The 22,682-nt window shown below is 39.6% G+C and overlaps 1 protein-coding gene across 5 annotated transcripts in view; it reads left to right on the top strand.

The window, feature by feature from the left end:
• ADGRB3 (adhesion G protein-coupled receptor B3) overlaps positions 1 to 22,682 on the top strand; it is a 585,030-nt gene that overhangs the window by 211,152 nt on the left and 351,196 nt on the right. For 3 of the 5 annotated variants that reach the window (XM_078386075.1, XM_073000099.2, XM_078386078.1), the window contains 4 exons: positions 5,638 to 5,799; positions 10,958 to 11,122; positions 15,907 to 16,071; positions 20,485 to 20,649. In XM_078386075.1, the coding sequence (XP_078242201.1) occupies positions 5,638 to 5,799; positions 10,958 to 11,122; positions 15,907 to 16,071; positions 20,485 to 20,649 (657 nt within the window). Of the gene's footprint in view, positions 1 to 5,637; positions 5,800 to 10,957; positions 11,123 to 15,906; positions 16,072 to 20,484; positions 20,650 to 20,842; positions 20,945 to 22,682 lie in introns of all 5 variants that reach the window. The other 2 variants (XM_078386069.1, XM_078386083.1) reach the window with 2 other exon arrangements.

The following is a 22,682-nucleotide window of genomic DNA, read 5'->3' as shown; positions in this document are numbered from 1 at the left end:
CCACCTCGGTGGGAAGGTAACAGCGTTCCGTGTCTAAATCGCACTGGCCACGTGACCACGGAAGATTGTCTTCAGACAAAAATGCTGGCTCTATGGCTTGGAAACGGGGATGAGCACCGCCCCCTAGAGTCGAACACGACTGGACAAAAATTGTCAAGGGGAACCTTTACCTTTACCTTTACCTTCAAAACCCAGTTTCTAGATGGGTATGTTCACAGCTTGCTGCAGGTTTTCCTTCATATTTTTTGTTATAGGTTTCTGATGTGCATGTGAATGAATGCAGTTCTTAAAGACTGTACAAACAGGAATACTTATTTTATTTATTTAATTTGCTTATTTTTATGCTGCCTTTCTCCCTTTGAAGGGACTCAAGGTGGCTCACATGTAGTTAAAACAAACAAGAATTTAAAACAAAATAATTGGTCTGTTGAAAAGAAATTAAACAGTAATATTAAAACATTCCTTTTTTAAAAAAAATTTAGAAAATGAAAAAATATAGAAGCAGGAATTATAGAACATTTAATGTATGTTAAACTTAGATATTGAAAGCCTATCTGAAAATAAAAGTTTTTATTTTTTTGACAAAAGAACAGGAGACAGGAGCCAACCTGCTTTCTGAGGGAAGGCATTCCATAATGTGGTAGCACCCACTAAGAAGGCCTGCTCTCAGGTTCCCACCTGTAAAGGTGACAGAATCCAGAAGATGACCTTCATGGAAGATAATATCTGATGGGGGTATAATTGAAGATATGGTCCATCAGATAGCCTGGCAATGCCATGATTGCTTTCAGTGAACTGAAAACTGTGGCAAGCTATATGGATGAGCGATGTAAATTTATTTATTAAAAATACTATGGCAAAAAGATGTATGCATCAGTGAGTCTCTGTGAACCCTGTCGAATAACTGAGAATCCAAACTCCAGGGGAAAAATCTGCAGGTAATAATTTCATAAGCATTTTCAAGATCAAATGGTTGTTGCGGGTTTTTTGGACTCTTTGGCCGTGTTCTGAAGGTTGTTCTTCCTAAAGTTTTGCCAGTTAGGTGTTCTTCCTAACGTTAGAAAGAACAACCTTCAGAACACGGCCAAAGAGCCCAAAAAACCCACAGCAACCGTTAGATCCCAGCCGTGAAAGCCTTCGCGAATACATTTTCAAGATCACTTTGTTCAAATGGGAAGTACAATAATGGACCCCAGCAACATCCCTAATATATATTTTTAAAGGGTGTATGAGAGCTGGTTTAGATGGTTAGGCAATGGCAGTTGATGTGTGATCTCTGTGCCTCCCCTTTTCAAGCCAACTCCCACATGAACTGCTGGATAGCTCAGTGGTTTAGGCATCTGGCTATGGAGCCAGAGTTCAGTTCCACGCTGCGCCTTCCTGACTGCACTGGACTTGATGATGCATAGGGTCTCTTCCAGCTCTGCAGTTCTAAGTTGTTGTTGATGACAATGAAGACTGCCATTAAGCAATGGAGGCAGAAATAGAACGTTCTGATGACTTAATGTCAGTATACTTATATTCAGTACTTTCTGACCTGCTTCATGCTTCAAAATATAATGCTTGGTCTACGTAGAGACACAGATTGCCATATTATAGTTAGAGGCACCAGTTGCATTCCACTCCACTTATTCTTTAGTATTTGTCACAATCAAGCACTGAAAAATCCACTTTTCCTATGATACGCTCTCTGCTTTTTGATAACCAAATTGCAAGTCCTCCGTGAAAGTGAAAGCATCAAGAATCATAATACAGTCCTACTGAATGCTTAATGTTAATGTCAGTGCACTGTCACTAGGTCTAGGTGGGATAAATGGTGATTTGCATTCCATGTATAGAACTAGTTTACATAATGAGGATCATATTGAGGACAGCTCTGACTTTTGGTATGATTTAGCCTTTCTTTTAAACTGTTTTGACTGAGGCTAAATCAGGTGTCGAGAGTGCAGGAAATTGAAGTGAACCAAAAGTCTTCAGTAGGAACCAAAGACTCTACTAGAGAAAAACATTTAATATATTCTAAGTAGGTGGGATGGGGCTGAATCCAAAAAGGTAGTCCTGTATTAGTCCTGCTGAAATCAATAGAAAAAGTTTGTCATAACTATTTTCAGCCCTACTAATGTCAGTGGCATGAAACCATAACTGATATCCTATTTATTACTGTTGGGGCTGCCACATAAAGGACCCCCAGCAAACCTTTGCACACTGTACAGTTTTATGTAATCATGCAACAGCGCATTGTATGGAAGCTTTGCATACAAAGGTTTGCAGGTCCAACTCCTGTAGTGGATTATAAGATTGAGAAAGATCCCACCCCCCAAACCATGAAGAGCCCACTCCCTGTTAGTCTGGACTTGGCTTCTCCAAGCTGTCCCTTCCTTATATGTTGAGGTCCAACCACTGTTGTCCTTGCCATATGACCATGCTTTAGTGGAACTATTGGTAGTTGTAGGCCAATGCATCTGGGGGGCACCGGGCTGGCAAAGGATGGTGTTGTTTATTTTGAACTAAATGGACCAGCACTTTGCTATGCTTCCAAACACACAGGAGAAAGCCTCTATTCTTTTAATACCTTTATCTCACCAACAGTACACATAATGGTCAGCTATAATACCCCATAAATATTTTTCATTTCAGAAGCATCTTATCTTAACCTTATTATATAAGGGACTCTAACTCTGCTCTGCCCTGGCTTCTGAATATGCTAGTAAACTGCCCATAATTGTACCCTGTAAAAATGAATGTTTTGATGTCATCCAGATTTGTGAACCATGGTTCTAAGCAAACTGAATCAGAAGGAAATCCTACTATGTCCAGTGTCCCTTGTCCTATAACATTCATTGCACTTCTAAAGGTTCACATAGTATGCTCTAGCTTGGAGAAACTCAGGTTTTGCCTTAGTTGACACCCTGCTGTCCATAATCCCTGTTCAACAGTGAATATTCACATACATTTCCAAAACTGATTTAAAATTAACAACATGTGATCTATTGTAATTATTAATTATGTAGTAATGAAATTACCGTATTTTTTGCTCCATAAGATGCACTTTTCCCCCCAAAATGTGTGGGGGAAGTCTGTGCATCTTATGGAGTGAAGGCGGCGATTTTGCCCCTGCTGACCCTGTGGGGGGGAGCATCACAAGGGTCTGAGTGAGCCTTCCCGGATCCTTGCGCCACTCCCCCACCCCCACGGGGCCAGCGTGGGTGAAATAGCCAGCTTCCAGGTGGGGGGGAGCATCGCAAGGGTCCAGGAAGGCTCACTCAGACCCTTGTGCCACTCCCCCCACGCCCCACAGGGCCAGCGGGCTTGAAATCGCCAGCTTCTAGGACATTTTCTGAGCCTTTCAAGCCTCAGAAAAGGTCCTAGAAGCTGGCGATTTTGCCTGCGCTGGCCCCGTGGGGGAGTGGGGGGAGCGGCGCAAGGGTCTGAGTGAGCCTTCCAGGACCCTTGTGCTGCTCCCCCCACCCCCATGGGGCCAGCGCAGGCGAAATCGCCAGCTTCTGGGACTCTTTTGAGGCTTGGGAAGAGTCCCAGAAGGTAGCAGTTTCGCCCCCTCTGACCCCCGGGGGGCAGGCTGAGTCTCTAAAGGGTCCTGGAACACACCCTAGGACCCTTTAAAGACTCACCCTGCCCCCCAGAGTCAGAGGGCGAAATCACCACCTTCTGGGACTCTTCTAAAGCTTCCCAAGCCTCAAAAGAATCTCAGAAGGTGGTGATATCGCCCCCTCTGACCCCCTGGGAGGCAGGGTGAGTCTCTAAAGGGTCCTAGGGTGTGTTCCATAAGACGGACCTCTCCATAAGGCTCACCATTTTTTAGGAGAAGAAAACAGATTATTTTTTTCCTGTTTTCTCCTAAAAATTTGGTGCGTCTTATGGAGCGAAAAACACGGTAAAAACATAAAATGGCAAATCCTGTATTTTTAGGCTAAAATGCATTTGTTAAAATTGCCTAACTATTTAGAAATGCAGTATTACAGAAGGCAGTAACAATAAATTCCTAGTGAAATCATTCTTATTCTTTTTAATTCACTTCTGCTAAGAGATGAGACATCATTAAAAATTGATCAAATTCGGTAACTTTACTATTTTCTACCCATCCCCCTTCCTATTCCAACTCATGCACACACACAGTCACACACAAACACATTCAGTGAAGAAGCAGTTATTATAGATAGCCTTTCATTTGAAGACTAAGATCCTTAAGGACTGAATTAGATATCTGCCTGAATCACATCTGTCCAACTCTAGCATGCTTTTAGGTCAAAACAAAAGATAACTCTTCATCTGAGGTGTAAACAACTTCTTCTTCTCAGACTTGGACCTGTTAAGCTCTTTATATGGATGCTTCCACTACACTTTTCAGCCCCATGGGCCTGTGTATTTCTAATTCTCCCTCGAATAGTAGCAAGGGAGAAGGATAACTAGATGTTCCAACTCTAGATCTGGCATAGCTGATCAGCCAGGATCAAGCCTGTCTGAGGGAATGGAGATGCCTCCTCACTATGGATCTCTAAGAGGTTCCATTTCAAGCTGTTTTGCCCACTGCACCAAGAGCTCCTGTTTGCCCTTTAGACAGAATGGGGACCTGTGAGGTGGTTGAGTCATTAGCCTTGTGGTGTTCCTCTCTGCCAGCAGAGCCAGGCAGAAAGGCACCATCATGGCTTCCTAGTTATGAATATTCAGCACTTAGGATTCCACTCTCGGCTCTTAACAGCTGGCACATTTCTCAGTAGGAAGGAACATGACATGTACTTCTTATACCACCCCTCTACTTTCATTGTGATATAATAATTACCACTTAGACACATTTTTTTCTTCTGACTTCTCTTTCGGTTTAGGGTCAAGAGAGAGCAGTCTAACGCAGAGACAAGCCAAAATTTCTCACTAACATTTTTCTGCAGAAATATTCTTTTTCCTCCCTGTACCTAAGGAAGTCCATTTTGCAGATTTTCTTTGAACAAACGCAACTGTTTCTCCCCAATACTCCAGAACAGTTCCCTAAGTCTGAGGTAATGTGAAGAGTGCAAAACCGGAGGCAACACTGTTTCTGCTGCTGTCATCTGCAGCCTCAGATTGCTAAATAAGTGAACAACTGAAGCTAGCCATTGCTTACAGTGAACGCTACTCTTAAGAGACTTTTGGAGAAACAGTCATGTCTCTTCCCCCAGCTTACCTGTTATTTATTTGTTATCAGGCAGTTTGGAAAATGTCAAGAGGCCATCTGGACACAGCTGTAGTCTAATTTCCAAAACAATAAAAAGCAGTAGTAAATTCTGGCATCAATGTAATAATACTCAAATGGTAAATTATTGGATTGGATCAGGCTTGTTTTTTTTAATGCCATTTGTTATATGATTTTACTTTTTGAAGTACAGTATGTTTATGTTCTAGTTCAGTGCATACTTTCCCTCATAGGTACTTTATTCAGTGATTAAGTTTTAAAATTATTATTATTATTATTATTATTATTATTATTATTATTATTATTATTATTATTATTATTATTATTATTATTATTATTATTATTATTATTATTAATTTCTAAATGATTAATGCATGCCATTTAATTTTTTATTATAAATCTGTACTAATACTTATTGCTGTATTCATGTTTGTTTATTGTCTTGGATACAGGTGAATCTGGTGTGGAAGAGTGGGCCCAGTGGAGTACATGTTCAGTTACATGTGGTCAAGGGTCGCAGGTGCGAACCAGAACTTGTGTATCACCTTACGGGACACACTGCAGCGGCCCTTTAAGAGAATCAAGGGTTTGCAATAACACTGCCCTCTGTCCAGGTAGTGTTAGCAGCCAATTAATGAAATTGTGGATGTTATTGAACTGTTTAATGCTAAGCACTTTAAACACTACAGTGTAAAGATGTGACTAAGGCACATGCAATTTAATTAGGTTGAGTGGGAGTGATTATTAATCCTCCATCATTATTTATCTTGGAACTGTCATTGAGCGTTGAGAAAATATTTTGAGTTCTAGCATTTTAAATAGCAGACATCTTTGCCACAGTAAGATATAATGGGCTAAATCCAGTGTTACTCCCAACAAAGTCCATTATACATAGATCAGCTGACTTCCACATAACATAGACTTGCTTGTGATTAGCAAGTCTCATTTATCTACTACAGTTGGGATTAACACGAGATTTATGTTTTTATTTCTTCTTGGTTTACATGGCCACAAATGTGACCAAAGATGAGATTATTATTTTTAAAAAAAACGCAATTGGTGGGTATTCAGTGGCTCTTTCCTTGCTCCTGTTTTGTACTGAAATGCAATAAGTCAAAACAATAATTATTCTGGCTAGGTAAAGCAGTTCTTGCAATCAGTTTCATAACACTTACATCATTAAGAAATCTTTGGTTCCCCCCCATCTCTGAATGGGGTACTTAAGGATACCAATTGTAAATCTACTCTGAAGCAATTCTGGGTAACTCTAACAGTCTTTCTTCCTCAAATCACCTTCTGTCACTGCCAATCAGTGCATAGGAGTCACCTTGGAAAAATGTTAGCCCATGCCAGTATCATCTTGTGTTGGTGAGCTGGTTGTGTGAAGCCTGTCAATGCATATACATACTACACTATGAGAGTGATTTTTTTTTTCAGGGAAAGCTCAGATTCACAGATGCTCTTACATTGCCCTGCAACAGAATTCTATTAAGTTAATAAATTGATAAATTGTACCTCTGTCTTTATTTCTTAGTACTTTCCCCCATCCCCCAAAAATCAACACATAAATTGGTCCATTAAAGGGTACTTAACAGCAAGTATCTAAGTAATTATTGCGCAGTGCAATCTTATACTGTTTACTGAAATACTTAAATAAACACTACTGAGTTTAGTGCCACTTATTTTCAGGTAAGTATGTATAGTGTTTTTTCCGAAAGGTAGAAGTCAATGATATTTATTAATCTGATTTGTCATTACCCTATAGTGACCGCAGACAGTACCTGCCACACCTGGCAATTTCGCTCCTCAGAAAGAGGGCTAGGGCAAACATGGAACCAACTCCCTTCTAACCAGGCTTTAAAATGGGGAGCCAGTCTTATAAAAACATGTTCTTATTATCACCTCTCTCTACTTTCATGGAGAAATTGACTTAGCCAGAGTTAATGATAATGGGGGTGGGTGGGGCCAGAAAGGAAGGGAAAAGAGCATTTATAAAGGAACTTAAATTGGCTGAAATCTGGCTGAAATTGAACTTTGGACTGAGTTTACTGTGGCTGGATGTAGGAGCTTGACTCTTGCAAGGAATAGGGAAGGTCCTTGTGCTCCTAACTTTGGCATGTTGTCTTCAACTAAAAATGTGGATGAAACTGAACAGATATCCCTATACTGAGCTAAAAGCCACTATTTAAAACAGAATGTATTTGCTAAATAAGAGATTAGCTTTCATGAGAAGCAATTTACTAAACTGTTGGTCATACATTTGTTCCATAGGTTTGCACATGCAAGAGGTTATCACTAAATTGGAAATGCAGCACAGAACAAGAATAATTATACGAATTAAAGCTTTCTTTTTTATTGCATATATTTGTAGAGGAAAATTTAAATATATATAAATAGCAATTTTTCAGGGGGGAAAAACCCACCAAAAGAGGGTGGGTGAGTTCACCGTAACTAGAAGATTTTTTATTTTTTAAAGATTTTCAATACAGTTCTCTTTTTCTTCCTCTTTGCTTTTATCCCTGATTGACTTGCCATACAATTGTATCAAAACCTTTGCACTGTTTTGATGCTCCAGTTACGGATGAAATAATTAACTCAATGTAGTCTGGGCAAATGATAGAAACATTAGGTCCCTTCTGTATAACATGTTTTTTAAAATGAAATGTGTTGCTTTTTGGCATAGCATTCAAGTTGTTTGTCAAATACCTCAGACCATGTCACAATGGAACAGCTTTTGTGTGATTTCATAACAGGATTGAAATAGATTTTGAAGGGTAGAAAAGAACTATACCTACAATATTGTTTTCAATGAGGAAGGTGGAACCATTGGCAGAGCTTGCACAAAATTATCTACAAATGGGTATTTAAGATAAATGTCAACTTATTTTGTATAAGATTTGAGAGTTTCCTGTAACTCAGAAGACAATTATGGGGATCATTTGAGCTACTGAACTATCTAATTCAGTACTTGACAGCCCAAGTGCCAGATTAGGTTGCTGAGAAAATAAAGATGTAAATAATACATATGCATGGGCTTAGGAAAAAAAACCCTCTGTTACCTTTCTTTAAAATACCAAAATTTGATTAAATTACACCAAAGGATATCTGATGTCCAGATTTTCTTTATTAGTTTATAGCAGATTTTCTTCTGTTTTGTTTTAAAAGAAAAACCTTCTCTGCTCCATATTCAGTGGAATGGAGTATGCTGACCAGAAATCAAATGTATTAGTAGAAGAGAAGGAAGAATTTGTATAGTAGCTTTATGAATCAGATGGACATGAAAGAAACATAATGAGCTGTATAGAGAAAAACACAGCTATGGAAAGCTATGGCAGTAGGCTAGTACAAAGGGAAGCAAGATGTTAGGTTTGCCCATTCCACACCATGTATTTTAAATGTAATATGACACTGGGGCACACCAACCTAGAGCACATTATTCAAAAACTCAGGAACACTATCTTTATGTTCAAATGTCCAGGATCATGGTTTGTTTTCACTTTGCTTGGAAACATATCCATTATATATTGTGTCAATTGAGCATAGATATGATCATCCCAGTGCAGGCAAGTATACTCTTGTTGTTCCACAAATTGTTGACATTTTCTCCTTTGATGGAATATGGTTCACTTCAGACCCAATTGTCATGCTTTTTGTGAGAGATGGCAACAAATTTTCAAAAAAATTCTTTTAAATTTTTTTTTATGAAGACAAGATAATCTAAAAAGGAACTCATTCTTTTTATATCAGACTTTAACAGTATCCTCCCATTAGTGGAATAAAAATCACTACTGACATAGATTCCTTCTCCCTTCTGTATCCTCCTGCTCCCCCTTCAAAATCTACTTCACTGACATTGTTTCTGAAGTGGATTTAGAGAATGCATGGGGAGGGGTGCAGGATGAGAAAGGAAAAGGAAATGTCTCCGAGCATGAGTACATAGAATACTGAACATTTCCCACTGCATGTAGAACATGATATTTTTAGTAGGTGACATTAACAGTTATGGAACAATCAAGGAAAGGTGACTTCAAGGAGTATTTATTATCTTTTTCCTTGTAGTAAGTAACACAGACATTGGACACAATCAAAAGGGTGATAAGACTCAATTCTCACTAGTATGGTACACTATAACATGTAGTGTTTTGACTACAAAGAAGTCTTCATGATTTAATACTCTTTTTTTCCAATACAAAACTACACATTGAAAACTGGCAGATTAGAGAGAAAGCTAACATGTAAACCAATAAGCTATTTTTTGTTGGATGAAATGTATTTTTAACAGACAGGTGCTTTGTGCTTTCTCCTGCCATTTGAAGAAATGTTGACTAGACGCAGTTACCACCTGAGTGGAAAATGAGTGAAAAAGAGACTACAGGGCCCACTGAAATTGTCTTTGTGTGTGTTGCTCTCTCCATAAATCTCTCTCTCTGTGTGTGTGTGTGTGAGAGAGAGGCTGAGAATGTACTGTTTCAGTGGGTCATGTCTACTATTCTTTTAATTGTGTCTATTGCTTTAAGAAACATTCTTTTTGCATGTTAATGTAGATTAATATATACATATGAAATATAATGTTTATAATGCATCCTAAGATAGAAAAATAAGAAGCAATTTTTATTTATTTACCATATTTTTTCATATATACGATGCCCCTAAGTGGGGCTTAGCAAGTGTAGGGGGAAAGGGATAAAAGCACTGCAGAATCGCTTTGATCCCTGCTTTCCCTTCCACTTGTTTTTGTTCTCTCCTCAGCTTACTTCCGTGTATAAGACGACCCTCAATTTTTAGTCTAAAGATTTTAGACAAAAGTATATTCTTATACACAGAAAAATACGGTATGTGGATAAATCTGATATAGCTGAGATATTATTATGAAGTACAGTAAAATAAAGCTGTTTCAACTAAATCAGATCAATCGGGACACATGCACAAGAAACTCTGTTGCTGCTCTCTTGAATCATTTGCCCTCTTGCAGAATGCTTATAGTGAAAACTGGAACCAGCTCAGTAATCTCAAAATAAGGTTGTCACAAATATAGTAAACAATCTTCAAGGCATATTACAGCTGATGCGTGAGTGATAGCTCACTGTCTCAGTCCCATCCTTCCACTTGATAGTAATTGGTTTGTTGGGCATCTGTCACATCATTTACGCAGTACATGTGACTTGAAGTAAGCTTCATGATGTGTTGCTATAGGACCATTTCTCTGATATAGCTTTTCTTGTCAAATGTATTTGTAGAAAATGTATACCTTTGATTCCTGATTTATATGCAGTCTAAGATTTTCCAGTGAATTTATTCAACCATCTTTACAATAATTGAATCCTCTTCATTACAATAGAAATAGCACAATTCTTGTCCTTATCCTGTGGTCTGCCCTTCCCTTTGAATAAGTGGAGCATGCAGCATACATAAGAGAGGAATATTTGCTTCAGGGTGTATACAGATCTCTGGAATGTGTTCAGAGACTGCAGTTCCATCCATACCTACAAATCTAAGACCCATTGACACTATTCTATTTTATTCTGCTTATTTTTTTAGGGGTAGTTTGTAAATCTATATTCATAACCCAAGGTTGACTTCTGTTTGAAAACAGAATCACTGTTTCAAACTTTAGCAGATAAAAATGCTTCAAGAGATATTTGTTAATGGTGGAAATGCAGTTTTCTTATCTCTGATGCTGGGCAATTTATTCCTCTTACCATTTTGCTGTGTTTGCTTTGAATCCACTTACTCATGTTCTTTTCTTGTTAAAGCCTCTTTGCTTTATTTCAGTACATGGAGTTTGGGAGGAGTGGTCACCTTGGAGTTTGTGCTCATTCACATGTGGTCGAGGCCAAAGAACTAGAACAAGGTCATGTATACCTCCCCAGTATGGGGGAAGATCATGTGATGGACCTGAAACACAGCATAAGCCTTGCAATATTGCTCTTTGCCCCGGTGAGCATATATAGAATAAATGTTTCCTACTTACAAGGTTTGTTTGTTTGTTTTCAGTGTAGTTCCTTTGTGGATTCCCTTGTTATGTTGTCCAGTCTAAGCCTAAAGCTACAAAAAGGGTGCATTACTGTAGTCTTTTGAGGACACAAACAGAGCTGGTTAGAGATGGACCAGCAACTCCTTATGCTTGCACTGAAATCCATTTAAGCCTCTCGGGCTTAAGAGTCAAATGTTTGACAGTCTCTGAGCATTCAGCCTGATGTTCAAAGTGCACAAATGGCAGCTTCTTGCCATCTGCTCCCCAGTCCTGTTTCCCCAAAACAAATAAAATCACCAAACTGGAAGTGGAAGAACAGAGTTTATTTTATTCTTTTACCTTTATGCCTCTGCTTTCCTTCGGTGTAATCAATGCATCGTATGACTCTCCTCCCTTACTTTAGCTCCACAACAACAACCCTGTTCAGTCTGGTAAAGAGTGACTGATCAGCCAGGTAATTTCATGGTTCAGTGGACATGAGAACCTTGATCTCTTGCATCCCACCCAAACACTCTTTCCAGTACACCATTGTGGCTCAGGAGGGAGACTGGAGAGTCCTAGGGTATCTTTTACTGTCTGGGGAATCATGGGCTCGTAGCACAGTTCATGCTTCCCCAATGAAATAAGGCATTATAGGTAAGTGATTTAAGCATCTAGCTGTGCAACCAGTGGTTGAGAGTTTGGTTCCCTACTGTGCCTCCTTGAGAGGAGCTGGAGTTAATGATCCATAGGGTCTCTTCCAGCTCTGCAGTTCTGAGATGATGATGATGATGATGATGATGATGATGATGATGATTGATTGATTGATTACAGTCCTCCCCATTCTTTGTTGAGACCCTCCACTGACCAGTACTCTGTTGCCCTTCCTGAAGCAGAGATTTTTTGAAATTTGGCAGGGAGAAGCTAGCAGTGCCAGAGTGCTAGCTGTGCCACAGAATTAAAGCATGGACCTGACATACCCGTATTTTTCGCTCCATAAGACGCACCTTTCCATAAGACGCACCAATATTTTAGGAGAAGAAAACAGGAAAATATAATCTGTTTTCTTCGCTCCATAAGACGCACAGACTTTCCACCCCCCTGTTTTGTGGGAAAAAAGTGCGTCTTATGGTGCGAAAAATATGGTAGGTTGTGCCTGCCTCAGTTCTGCCCATGACAGTTCAGACATGGGTACTTGTATAGGCAGAGTTCTCACTGGAATTCGTATTATATCCTTAGTACTTCTATTCTGTTGGAATAAGCAGGTGTTCTTATCCATTTAGGTAGAGATGAAGGCCTGTGCTGAAATTAGAGTACTAGGTACAGGATTCTGCTAATGCAGCACAGTTTTCCTACCTCTGTCTGGCTGAAGCCCTTTACCACCTTGGTGAAATAAATCCTGAGGATCAGAGACTCTGGATTGCTAAAGGAGTTGACATGAGGAATGTAGCTCAATGAACACTTTTGTTATAGTGATCTTGCTGCAAGTATGGAGATTGTGGGATTTGCAATCATGTGGTAGAAGAGGACTGTGTGCCTGATGCTTGACTTCCATTATAATGTCCAAGTGATCTTTATTTGATCTGTTATATTAAGGATGGGCAAAGTGCAGATGTTGTTCCACAATATATTTCCAACAGTATGGTTTAAAACATCCTTAAATTGGTGACAAAAAAATCCCCATACAGAAATGCATGATATGGTGCTGCCAGAATCATTCAGCAAGGATAGGACAAGTAGACAAGAATCCATTGCAAAGTTTACTGGGGAGCTGAAAAGCAACTGCAGCAAGGAAAGGTTGAGTTACCCACTAACCATTTATTTTAAACAATTTCACTATGCATAATCCCATTTCATAACCACCTCACACTGTGTTATTTGGTCTGCCCTATTACTCGTTATGTGCTAGATGTGATTCAAGAAGAAATGCACTTCACCTGTGCCTTGGCAGAAGGCTTTGAAATGAGCTGATTTCATGGATATCTGCCTTTGGAGAGGCTTCTCCAGCTTTCAAGTGAAAGTAGTCCTTCATAATATTCTGCAGACAGATATATTTCAGACTTTGCAACAAATTCTTACGAAGTGTCTATCCTTGTTCGGACATCCTGGGGTCTATTAACCATCTTGTCTTTCTCCTGTCCCCTTCCCCCTCTTAAAAAAAGAGAGAGAAATTCCAAGGATTAACAGGTAGAAAGTTAGAAGGATAGAAAGTTAGTCCATAATTGTGTGTTTGTTATGTGTCTTCTTGTCTGCATATAATGTATCTAAATAGCCTTTCTAGTTGTCAGATTTTTTCCTTCCCACCATTTTTATGACTCCTAAACAATTAGACTAAATTAAGAATATACAGTACTGTACTATACTGTGTTAATAAAAAGTTAACTGCTGTTGATCTTTGTCTGAATGCTGAATTATATATTCTTGTCATGTTTCCTAATGACTCATTCCTTGCTTTCTGTCCTGGATGTACTTGTCTAACTTTCTCCTAACTACATAGTCCATTTAACTTTTTGGGGGGTAGGGGTGGGGAGACTGTTGGATAACTGAAAAGATCTTGAAAGTTAATATTATACCTGACACCTGAGTTGTGCAATACAGTTTTATGCATGCTTTCTCTGAAGCAAGTTTCACAGTATTCAGCGTGGCTTTTCCCATACTTAATTTATTAAGAATGTGTTGTTAAACGTAATTTGCATTGAACAATGCTGCATGTATTTCACTGCTGTTTATGTACAAGTAAAATAGTAACAATGAGTCATGTGGAAACTTCAAGACTAACACATTCATTGTAGCATGCGTTCTCATGGACTACAGCCAACTTCCTGTGATGCACCAGATAGTTACAGGTGTAGCAGGAATGGTGGCCACACCAGTGCTGCTTTGCACTGTTGCATCTAAAATGCTATCTGAGTTTAGTCTTCACAAGTGAGAATCAGCCTCCATCTGTCCTTAGGGACTACTCATAAGGTCCTTAGGCATTGCTATGTTTCATTGTGACCACTGTTCCTGCCAAGCATTCCCATGCCTGCATCACATCAAGTTTGAGATGTAAAAGGGAAGAATTCTGTCATGTGGCCCTTCATATTATTGTATGGAAAAAATTCACACATCACCCTTGAGCCAAAAGAAAGGGAAGGCTCCTAGAATTTTGGGGGAAGGAGCACAATAGTGCCTGCTCTCAAGCTTACCGTCTAAATCTAAGACGTAACACATAGGACCTGAAGTCCTGTTGTATGACCATACATGCACAATGGGAAGGATGTCATAATTACCAGCAAATTGGTGCTGATTAAAGACTCCCTTTGGCAGTTTTGGGGTGCATGTGACTTCATAGCATGGTGTACAGCTTTTCGTCGTTTAGTCGTTTAGTCGTGTCCGACTCTTCGTGACCCCATGGACCAGAGCATGCCAGGCCCTCCTATCTTCCATTGCCTCCCGGAGTTGGGTCAGATTCATGTTGGTTGCTTCGGTGACACTGTCCAACCATCTCGTCCTCTGTCGTCCTCTTCTCCTCTTGCCTTCACACTTTCCCAACACTAAGGTCTTTTCCAGGGAGTCCTCTCTTCTCATGAGATGGCCAAAGTATTGGAGCCTCAGCTTCAGGATCTGTCCTTCCAGCTTTTACTCAGCTGTAATTTGCCACTGCTGATGACATCATTCCTATTTGGCACGTGGAGCTATAAAACAGGATTTCAGACGAGAAATAACTGGAGGAGGGGGAGAAAGAAAGTTCAGTTTTCTAATGGCCAACGGGATGAAAACAATCCATGTGCCCCACTGGAATGGCTGCTAGTCTCAGCAGTGGTATAGCGCTAACTCCCCTGCCCTGCCCTGCCCTGCCCTTGCTCTGCAGCCTTCTAGAGTGGCTGCCCTTTAGTGCCATTGGCCAATAAATATATTGAAAGAATACATGTGCACACACAGAAATGAGACATTTTCTATATCCTGCCAGTGCTGTTCAGGCAACTGTAATGGGCTATTTCTAAATTAATAACAAAGGGATATAATTAATAACAAAGGGATATCAAAAAACCACAGTCATCATACATCACAATTCTGTGCATGTTTTCACAAAAGTAGCTACCTCCTTTGTTCCTCAGGAAGTTACTTCTACATAAGATGCCTTGAACTATACTTTTTCCTCCACAAACTTGATTGTGCATATGTACAGAACCATGACTGTTTCTTGTGAGTCTTGTTACACTCTTAATGATCAAGACATAAAAGATTCCTCTTCTTCCCCACTAGTGAATTGTACCTAGGATAGAGCAGGAAGAGTCCGTGTCTTGTCTCATTCCAGCCATCTCTCTCTGCCCTCCAGAACCTGAGTCTTCATGTTACTACTGCCCAGGCTTGCTGCTAAGCTATATGTGGGCTATAGAGTGGGGATGGGAGGTGAGAGGGCAAGAGAAGGTTCACTGGTTCTTCACAAGCATGGCAGCATATTATGTGTCCTGAGATTTTTCTAGCATGATTACTAACCCAAAATAATCCTGACATTTAATTATTCATTTCATTGGGTTTTCTGTGCCACCCCATTACCAAAACACTCTGGGCAGTCTTCCTAAAACTGCCAAAATTTTCATTCAAACAAGCCATTGTGATTTTCTTTGTTGTTTTTTTAATCATAACAGTTTTTAGGTGGAAGCTATCTTTATAGGCAATTGATTCTAAACAAAACAAAAAAATAGAAAGAAAGAAATGTACATCAGTCTATTTGGCAAGGTAACATGGGTTTTTTGTTTCTATTTTGTGTGCATTGCCGTAGTTGATGGACAGTGGCAAGAGTGGAGTGCCTGGAGTCAGTGCTCTGTGACCTGTTCCAATGGCACACAGCAGAGAAGTCGACAATGCACGGCAGCGGCTCATGGAGGCTCAGAGTGCAAAGGTCCCTGGGCAGAGAGCAGAGAATGTTACAACCCTGAATGTACGGGTAAGTAAGATCAACTCAAGGAGAAAGCTGTATTCTTATAAAGCAATGTACTCTGTGTTGTTGGTAATCGGGTGCAGATTTCTATTTATTAAAAGATATTTTGAGCCTCTTGTAAGATACCTAAGCAGGGAAATGAAATGAGACTTCTATCCCCACTCTGGATCAAAGCAGGAAATATTCTTAGCTCTTAGCTCCTTTTTAGAAGAGGTGCACCCTCCAGTGGAGAAATATGTTTTCCATAGCATGTGCTTTTCCTCAAATACCTTATATATACTTAGTGTACTTTATTCTGAGATTTGTCACTGAAAGGTAAGCACAGGCGTACTTTGCTGAGGCACATCCCGCTGAGGAAAATCTCATTCTGGGAAGGAAAATAAGTTAACTAAGTGAAGTTGATCTCTCTGAGATGCTAGCCATTATACTATTTCTAACACTTCTTGTTTCAAAAGGATGTTGCTGTATATTGCCAGCTAAGTGAATTCCTTACACATCTTTACTGTGCTCTGAGAAACCAATTGAAAAAAACATAATTTTATTCATTCGTTTTAGATTTTCTGTTACATATATTTTCCACTTCTCCTTCAGTGAGTTCAGAATGGCGTACATGGTTCTCCACCAAGCCAAATAATATATCTTCCCTCTGAGATAGGTCAGACTGAGAAAGTATACCTGCCCTAAGGTATCCACAGAGCATCATGCCTAGAAAGGTATTTGAACCTACATCTTAACTACTATTCCACACTGGCTTTCCCTTTGGCAGGGAGAAAATACAGCATAATCAAAGGGATGTTCACTTCCAGTTGATTTCAGTGGGACATGTAAGCATGAAGTGAAAATTGAGTTGCTTGCTTTTGGCAGACCTTGTGGTGCCAGATGTCTACCAGCTGGTATCTCGTATGGGTGAGGATACTTTGGGGCTCATTTGCAAATTGTCAAGAAATATCAGCTGGTGAAAAATCCAACTGTTCAATGGCTGAATGGGACTGGGGAATTGCAACACATATCCCTGATGTTAAGATAGTTGCATTGGCTCCTGGTCTGTTTCTTAAAACACTTCAGGATTCTAGTCTTCCTTACATGTATGGATTCAGACCAGTAACCTTCAAACATTGCTCTCAAATGAAGTTCTCCAGATATTAACCTCCTTCTAAGAGATTTTTCCCCCAGGTTACTCTTTTTCTTGGATATAAGATGGATCAGCGTTTGGGGGTTGTTGCTCTTTTAATGAGTTTTCGATTTGGGGGAATGGCCTCAAAAGGGACCCCCTAACAATGTGCAGGAACCCCTTAAAACATTCTTTTCCTCTCTCACACACACTACACATGTTCTGTTTGAAGATAACTTTCCCTACCTACCCACCTCTTTCAATCCTTTTGTTTGGATTCCTTTTTTGTGTGTGTGCAGCACTGCTGTTCAGTTTTTGGTGTATCTTTCTTCTGATGGTGCAATTCTAATTTTTGTTTATGGATAAGATGATGGTTTGACATTTTGAAGCAGGAGATTGCATTTCTTTTTGTTCCCATTTATCTCCTTTTTCCTTTGCATTTGTTTTTCTCAAAACACTTCACTCAGGTTGCCTGGTTACAGACTTCTTTTCTGAACCAGAGCTAAACTTACAGCATACATTAAATGCATAGCATGCAATTCAACTGTCCTTTCTTTTTTACTTACAAGTAAGCAGGTGGGATCCCAGTATGAGGTCGTAATACTGTTAGGTACCATATGTGGATGCATAGTGCTCTAAATGTGGGGAAAGTAGGAAGTGTTTGAAGGGGTTTATCTGAAAAGCTGAATTACTTTGTAAACTGTATTTGCTTCTCCTGTTGCTTTGTACTTCTTACAATATGTTGTAGGAGAGAGGGATGGCAATAATACTGTATAAGCCTTTCTTATTTAGATTGCCTAAGGGCTTAAAAACACCACATTGTTTAAACATATGCACCAGCAAAGAATGAGACAAAAGACTTTGAACACAGCATTTGCACAATGTCCTTGTTAAGCTCTCCCCTCCTCCTTTGTGAACCCCTCTACAAACCAACATAAAAATCACCTAACTTTAATGCATACCAAACACCATTTCCTCTTCCTTTGCTTGGATTATATATATATTTGTATATAAAAATTTATATATAATATTACCAAAGACCAACTGTCTGATCTCTTTTCTCTTTTTTTAAAAGAAAAAAGCAGGAATAATTACAGAAATTAGAGGAGAAATAATCTAAACTTTATTTGTGTTATAGTATAACCTAGGGATGGTTCAAATGTAGGCCATAAGCCACATGTGTTCCCATCCACAGCATTTTGCCCCCCCCATAGAGCATCTCAGCATCCTCACACCTCAAAATTTTAATTTTGTTAAATATTTTCTGAGGAATTCATTGTGTTCCCTAATGGGGGAGCAATTTTACCATGATCTGAAGCCCGCTCAGCACCCCTGGGTTACCCCTAATTTTTCATTTTCAAGCTTTTTTTAGCCACTAGAGGGTGCAAGGTAGCTTGCACATTCAACTTGGTTTCAGTTCCACCTGTTTTTCAGTTAACAAAAATATATTATAGCAAGATTTACCAATCCCCCCCAAAAAATATCCAAATTAGCAGATTTAGTTACATCCCTTTCCTTTAGCTCCTCCCCTTTTGGATTATAGTCCTTGAGCTGCTGACAAATCGGAAAAGTGTTCCTTGGGCCTACTGAGCTTGCCCATCCTTCTGAAACCTGATGGGGATGGGCAGGGCATAATAAGAGGTATTTGACTCTCACTTTCAAAACTGTAAGGAGTGATTCTAGCACACAGGAGAAGTCCTACAGAATGTATCACAAAATTTGTAATTAATGTGTGGAAAATAAAACAAGTAGTAATTACAACACTGAACACCATGCCAGAATCTTCCCTCCTATAGACATCTGAGTAGACATCTCTGATGAGGAAGGCATGGTCTACACATTGCTTAGGTAGACCAGCCATCTGTCTGGACACCATGGCCTCTTTTTCCTCAGGCCAAAGACCCTGTCCGCTTAGCCTGGGCTAAGCCTTTCCTCCAATGTGGGAAACCTGGTCTACCAGTGGTACAGTTAAACCAGCCCTCTGCCAAGATGCCACCTCCTCTTCCAGATATGAGACAGGGGCCTGGTCTACTCAGCCCTGAGTTCACTTCCTTTTTGTTACCTCAGCAAGGCCTGGTGTAATGGCCATCTTTCCTCCACTGTCCCTTGACAGCCAGATCTACAGGCATTTGGCCTACCTGGAGGCTATCTACTACTGTCTTTTCCTACAGAAGTAGGCCAAGCAGCTGGGCCAGTCAGTTTACAGGAAAGGCTGCACACAAATGTGGTATATAAAATTTATACTACATAGAAACTGTAAACTGTATTAACATCTTAAAATTAACATCTTAAAAGTAGTGTGAAGAAATTCAGGAAGGGCAGAAATAGTATGAGGACAGCAGCTGGAAGTGAGCCAGGCCTCCTAATATTGGAGAAAATTCCTTTTCATATGAGCTGACCCCAGATAAATATATGAGGGCTTTCTGGAACTGAGAAGGAATTCAACATACATGCCCAATGGCAAAAGAAAGCTGCGAGTTCTATATATAAGAAGGAGGCTTTCATTGGTAAAGCTGTTTGGATTTATTTATTTTATTAAAAAATTCATGACAGAGAAATTTCAAAGAGCAAAGTAATTTACATTTATCTGCAGAGTGAAGCAAAAGCAGCAAACAGTGATTCTTTTAACTTTTTTGAACATAACTAATAGGATACCTGTATTTTCTTTACACTTTTGATATGAATGTTTATGCTCAGTTATACAATGCAGAGATAGTAATGAAAATCATACCAAGAAAAGCATAATACATGTGAACAAAGCAAACACTGGGGAATACAAAGAAAAGAATACGTAACAGAGAATATACTGAAATGTTAGAATAGCAGTTTAAATGAAAATAACTCATGACAGCTTTTTAAAAGATTGTATAGTAATGCATTTCAGCTGTTCTGCGAAAATGGGATTGCCAGCACTCACTATTCACAATGCAATCCTGTGCATGCAAGAGAAGTAAGTTCTCTTGAGTTATTGGGACTTACTCCCAGGTAGCTTGTATCAGCTCTTGTTTTCCAGTTACAGCAATGTGATGTTATTGTGTTTACTCTTTAAAGATAAAGCACACATCCTAAATGTAATTAAACGTTTTGAGTTCCCATTTATTTTAATGGGGAATTTAAACAGCTGCTTCATGGTCTCCTATTAAATTCAGGTGGGGTTATGTGCACTTCACTGTAACAAGATTACACACATTCCCGTCATGCTCCATTACTTTCCACTTGCAAATTGTCCTCCCCTCCCCTCTGGATGGTATCCTGTTAATATATTGTACTGTTTTGAGGTGTTCTGACTGTGACCTTCTTCCAAGCAGCAAATGGTCAATGGAATCACTGGGGCCACTGGAGTGGGTGTTCCAAGTCATGTGATGGTGGATGGGAGAAGAGAATAAGGATATGTCAAGGAGCAGCTGTTACTGGGCAACAGTGTGAAGGAACTGGAGAAGAAGTTAGACGGTGTAGTGAACAGCGATGCCCAGGTAAGAAACAGGTACTCTTATGGTTGTTGTGGGTTTTTCGGGCTCTTTGGCCGTGTTCTGAAGGTTGTTCTTCCTGACATTTCGCCAGTCTCTGTGGCTGGCATCTTCAGAGGACTGGAGTAGGAACTCTGTCCATGATCTGTCTGGATTATATAGCCACGTGTGCACTTTTGCTGAATGCAATACCTTCTAGGATCCCCATCTACCAAAAAGAAGAAGAAGAAGAAGAAGAAGAAGAAGAAGAAGAACAAAGAAAGAAAGAGCCATTGTATAAAATCCATCAGAAAAAAAGCATGTAACTATTCTTTTAAAAATATTATGAATTAGGAATATTTAGTCACAAAGGTATAGGTAATTTCTGGTTTTCTCCTCACACACTTGAGCAAGGAATTGCAACATTATTCTCCTTGCCAGCAAGGATTGTAAGAAAATTCCTATCAGACTTCTCACCTTGACAGGAATATTTTGTTCAAAGTAGGCTAATTTTACATTAAATTGCCTGTTTTTGCAAATTAGGGATGTGTAGAACCCCCCCCCCCCACCTGCTCTATACCCAGATACAGGACAAACTGAATGAAGCATCCTAGTGTGTACCTTTTAGAAGACATTCCATCCCACTATATGCTCCATGCATTTCTGGATCATGTGAATGCTGTGAAAATGCAAATGATTATGAGTGAAGAGGGGGCGCCAATTATCCTTCCATAGTTACATACAGATTCTGTCCTAATTGTGTAATAATATTTCAGTAAAGTTTAATAAATTAAGATGAATGAGGGAACAAAGGAAATGTATGTCAAAAATGCAGAGGCTGTCCGCACAGCTACACATTTGCATTACAGCTCAGAAGAATGACTGTCAGACGTGTGTGTGTGTGTGTGTGTGTGTGTGTGTGTGTGTGTGTGTGTGTGTGTGTGTGTGTGTGTGTGTGTGTGTGTGTGTGTGTGTGTGTACTCTCTCTATATATAGCATACATACACACTCACGCTGTGTGGTTATTTCTGTCTGAGTCCTCCTTAGCACTTCAGTGGTTGGAGTGTCCAGGGAAGATTTTAGGGTTTAATGGGAGCTTCAGCTATCACTTGCCTTCGCCTTTGGTGCCAGCACCTCAGTTTCTTGCCTTACTTCTAGTTTTCCCTTTCCTCTGCTCCAGTTGCTGGGCATCTTTTTAACCGTATGAATACCAAATGGGATACAAAGGATCCATTGTGGTGGCACTCTATATTGGAGCAAACAGCAGCTCTTTGCTGTGTTCTGTAGCTTTCCTGGAATAACACAAAAATATTGTTTGCTTTTTCACATTTGCCTGAAGATAGTGCACATTATTAAAAAAAATGTCCAAAATAGTCTGGCTATTGTGTCATTTAAGAATTTGAAGGACTCGTTGGGTTCTTTGTATCATTTTTTATAATCAACTCAATGGGATGGGCAGTAGAGTCATTTTACACTAGTTACAGATATACTGATGGAGAAGGAAGCTCTTTCTATCACTCTTGGCTGGAAAAGAAGAACATAAGGGCTTTAAAATTCCTTACCAAGGTTTCTCATCATGTTGACACAGCCTAAATAAACAAGAATGAGGAATTTAGTGAATATTTTTCCTGCTCTAATGTTGTCAGTCATGTAGCAGCAGCAGCAGTAAGCAGTGCTTATTTTCTAAAACTCATCTCAGAATGTGGTAGAACTTTAGTGTTACGTTAGAGTAAATGGTCAAAACAGAGTGATAGCGATGGTCATATTTGAATATTGGCAATTTTAGTTTTGTGGATATCTCAGCATTCAGATTCCATCTCTGGAATATGGGTGTGTTAGTCAGCATTCCCATATGTATATCTGAAAGTGATGAAATGTTCCACTCTTGAGGGGCTTCCATGCAATTAACCTGGGAATATAAATGTGAAGACATGAATGCCAATTATTATACAGATTTCAGGTGTCTGTAGAAACAACACAGGAAAATGCCTTATGTCACATTCATTGAGTCCATGCGGTTTCAAGCAAAATAATTCATAATTTGCTATCTGATGATGCCA

This window comes from Pogona vitticeps, chromosome 1 (genome assembly GCF_051106095.1).
Source record: "Pogona vitticeps strain Pit_001003342236 chromosome 1, PviZW2.1, whole genome shotgun sequence".
Lineage (NCBI taxonomy): Eukaryota > Metazoa > Chordata > Lepidosauria > Squamata > Agamidae > Pogona > Pogona vitticeps.
The sequence above is the reverse complement of the archived record's forward strand: the minus strand, read 5'-3'. Positions and strand labels throughout refer to the sequence as shown.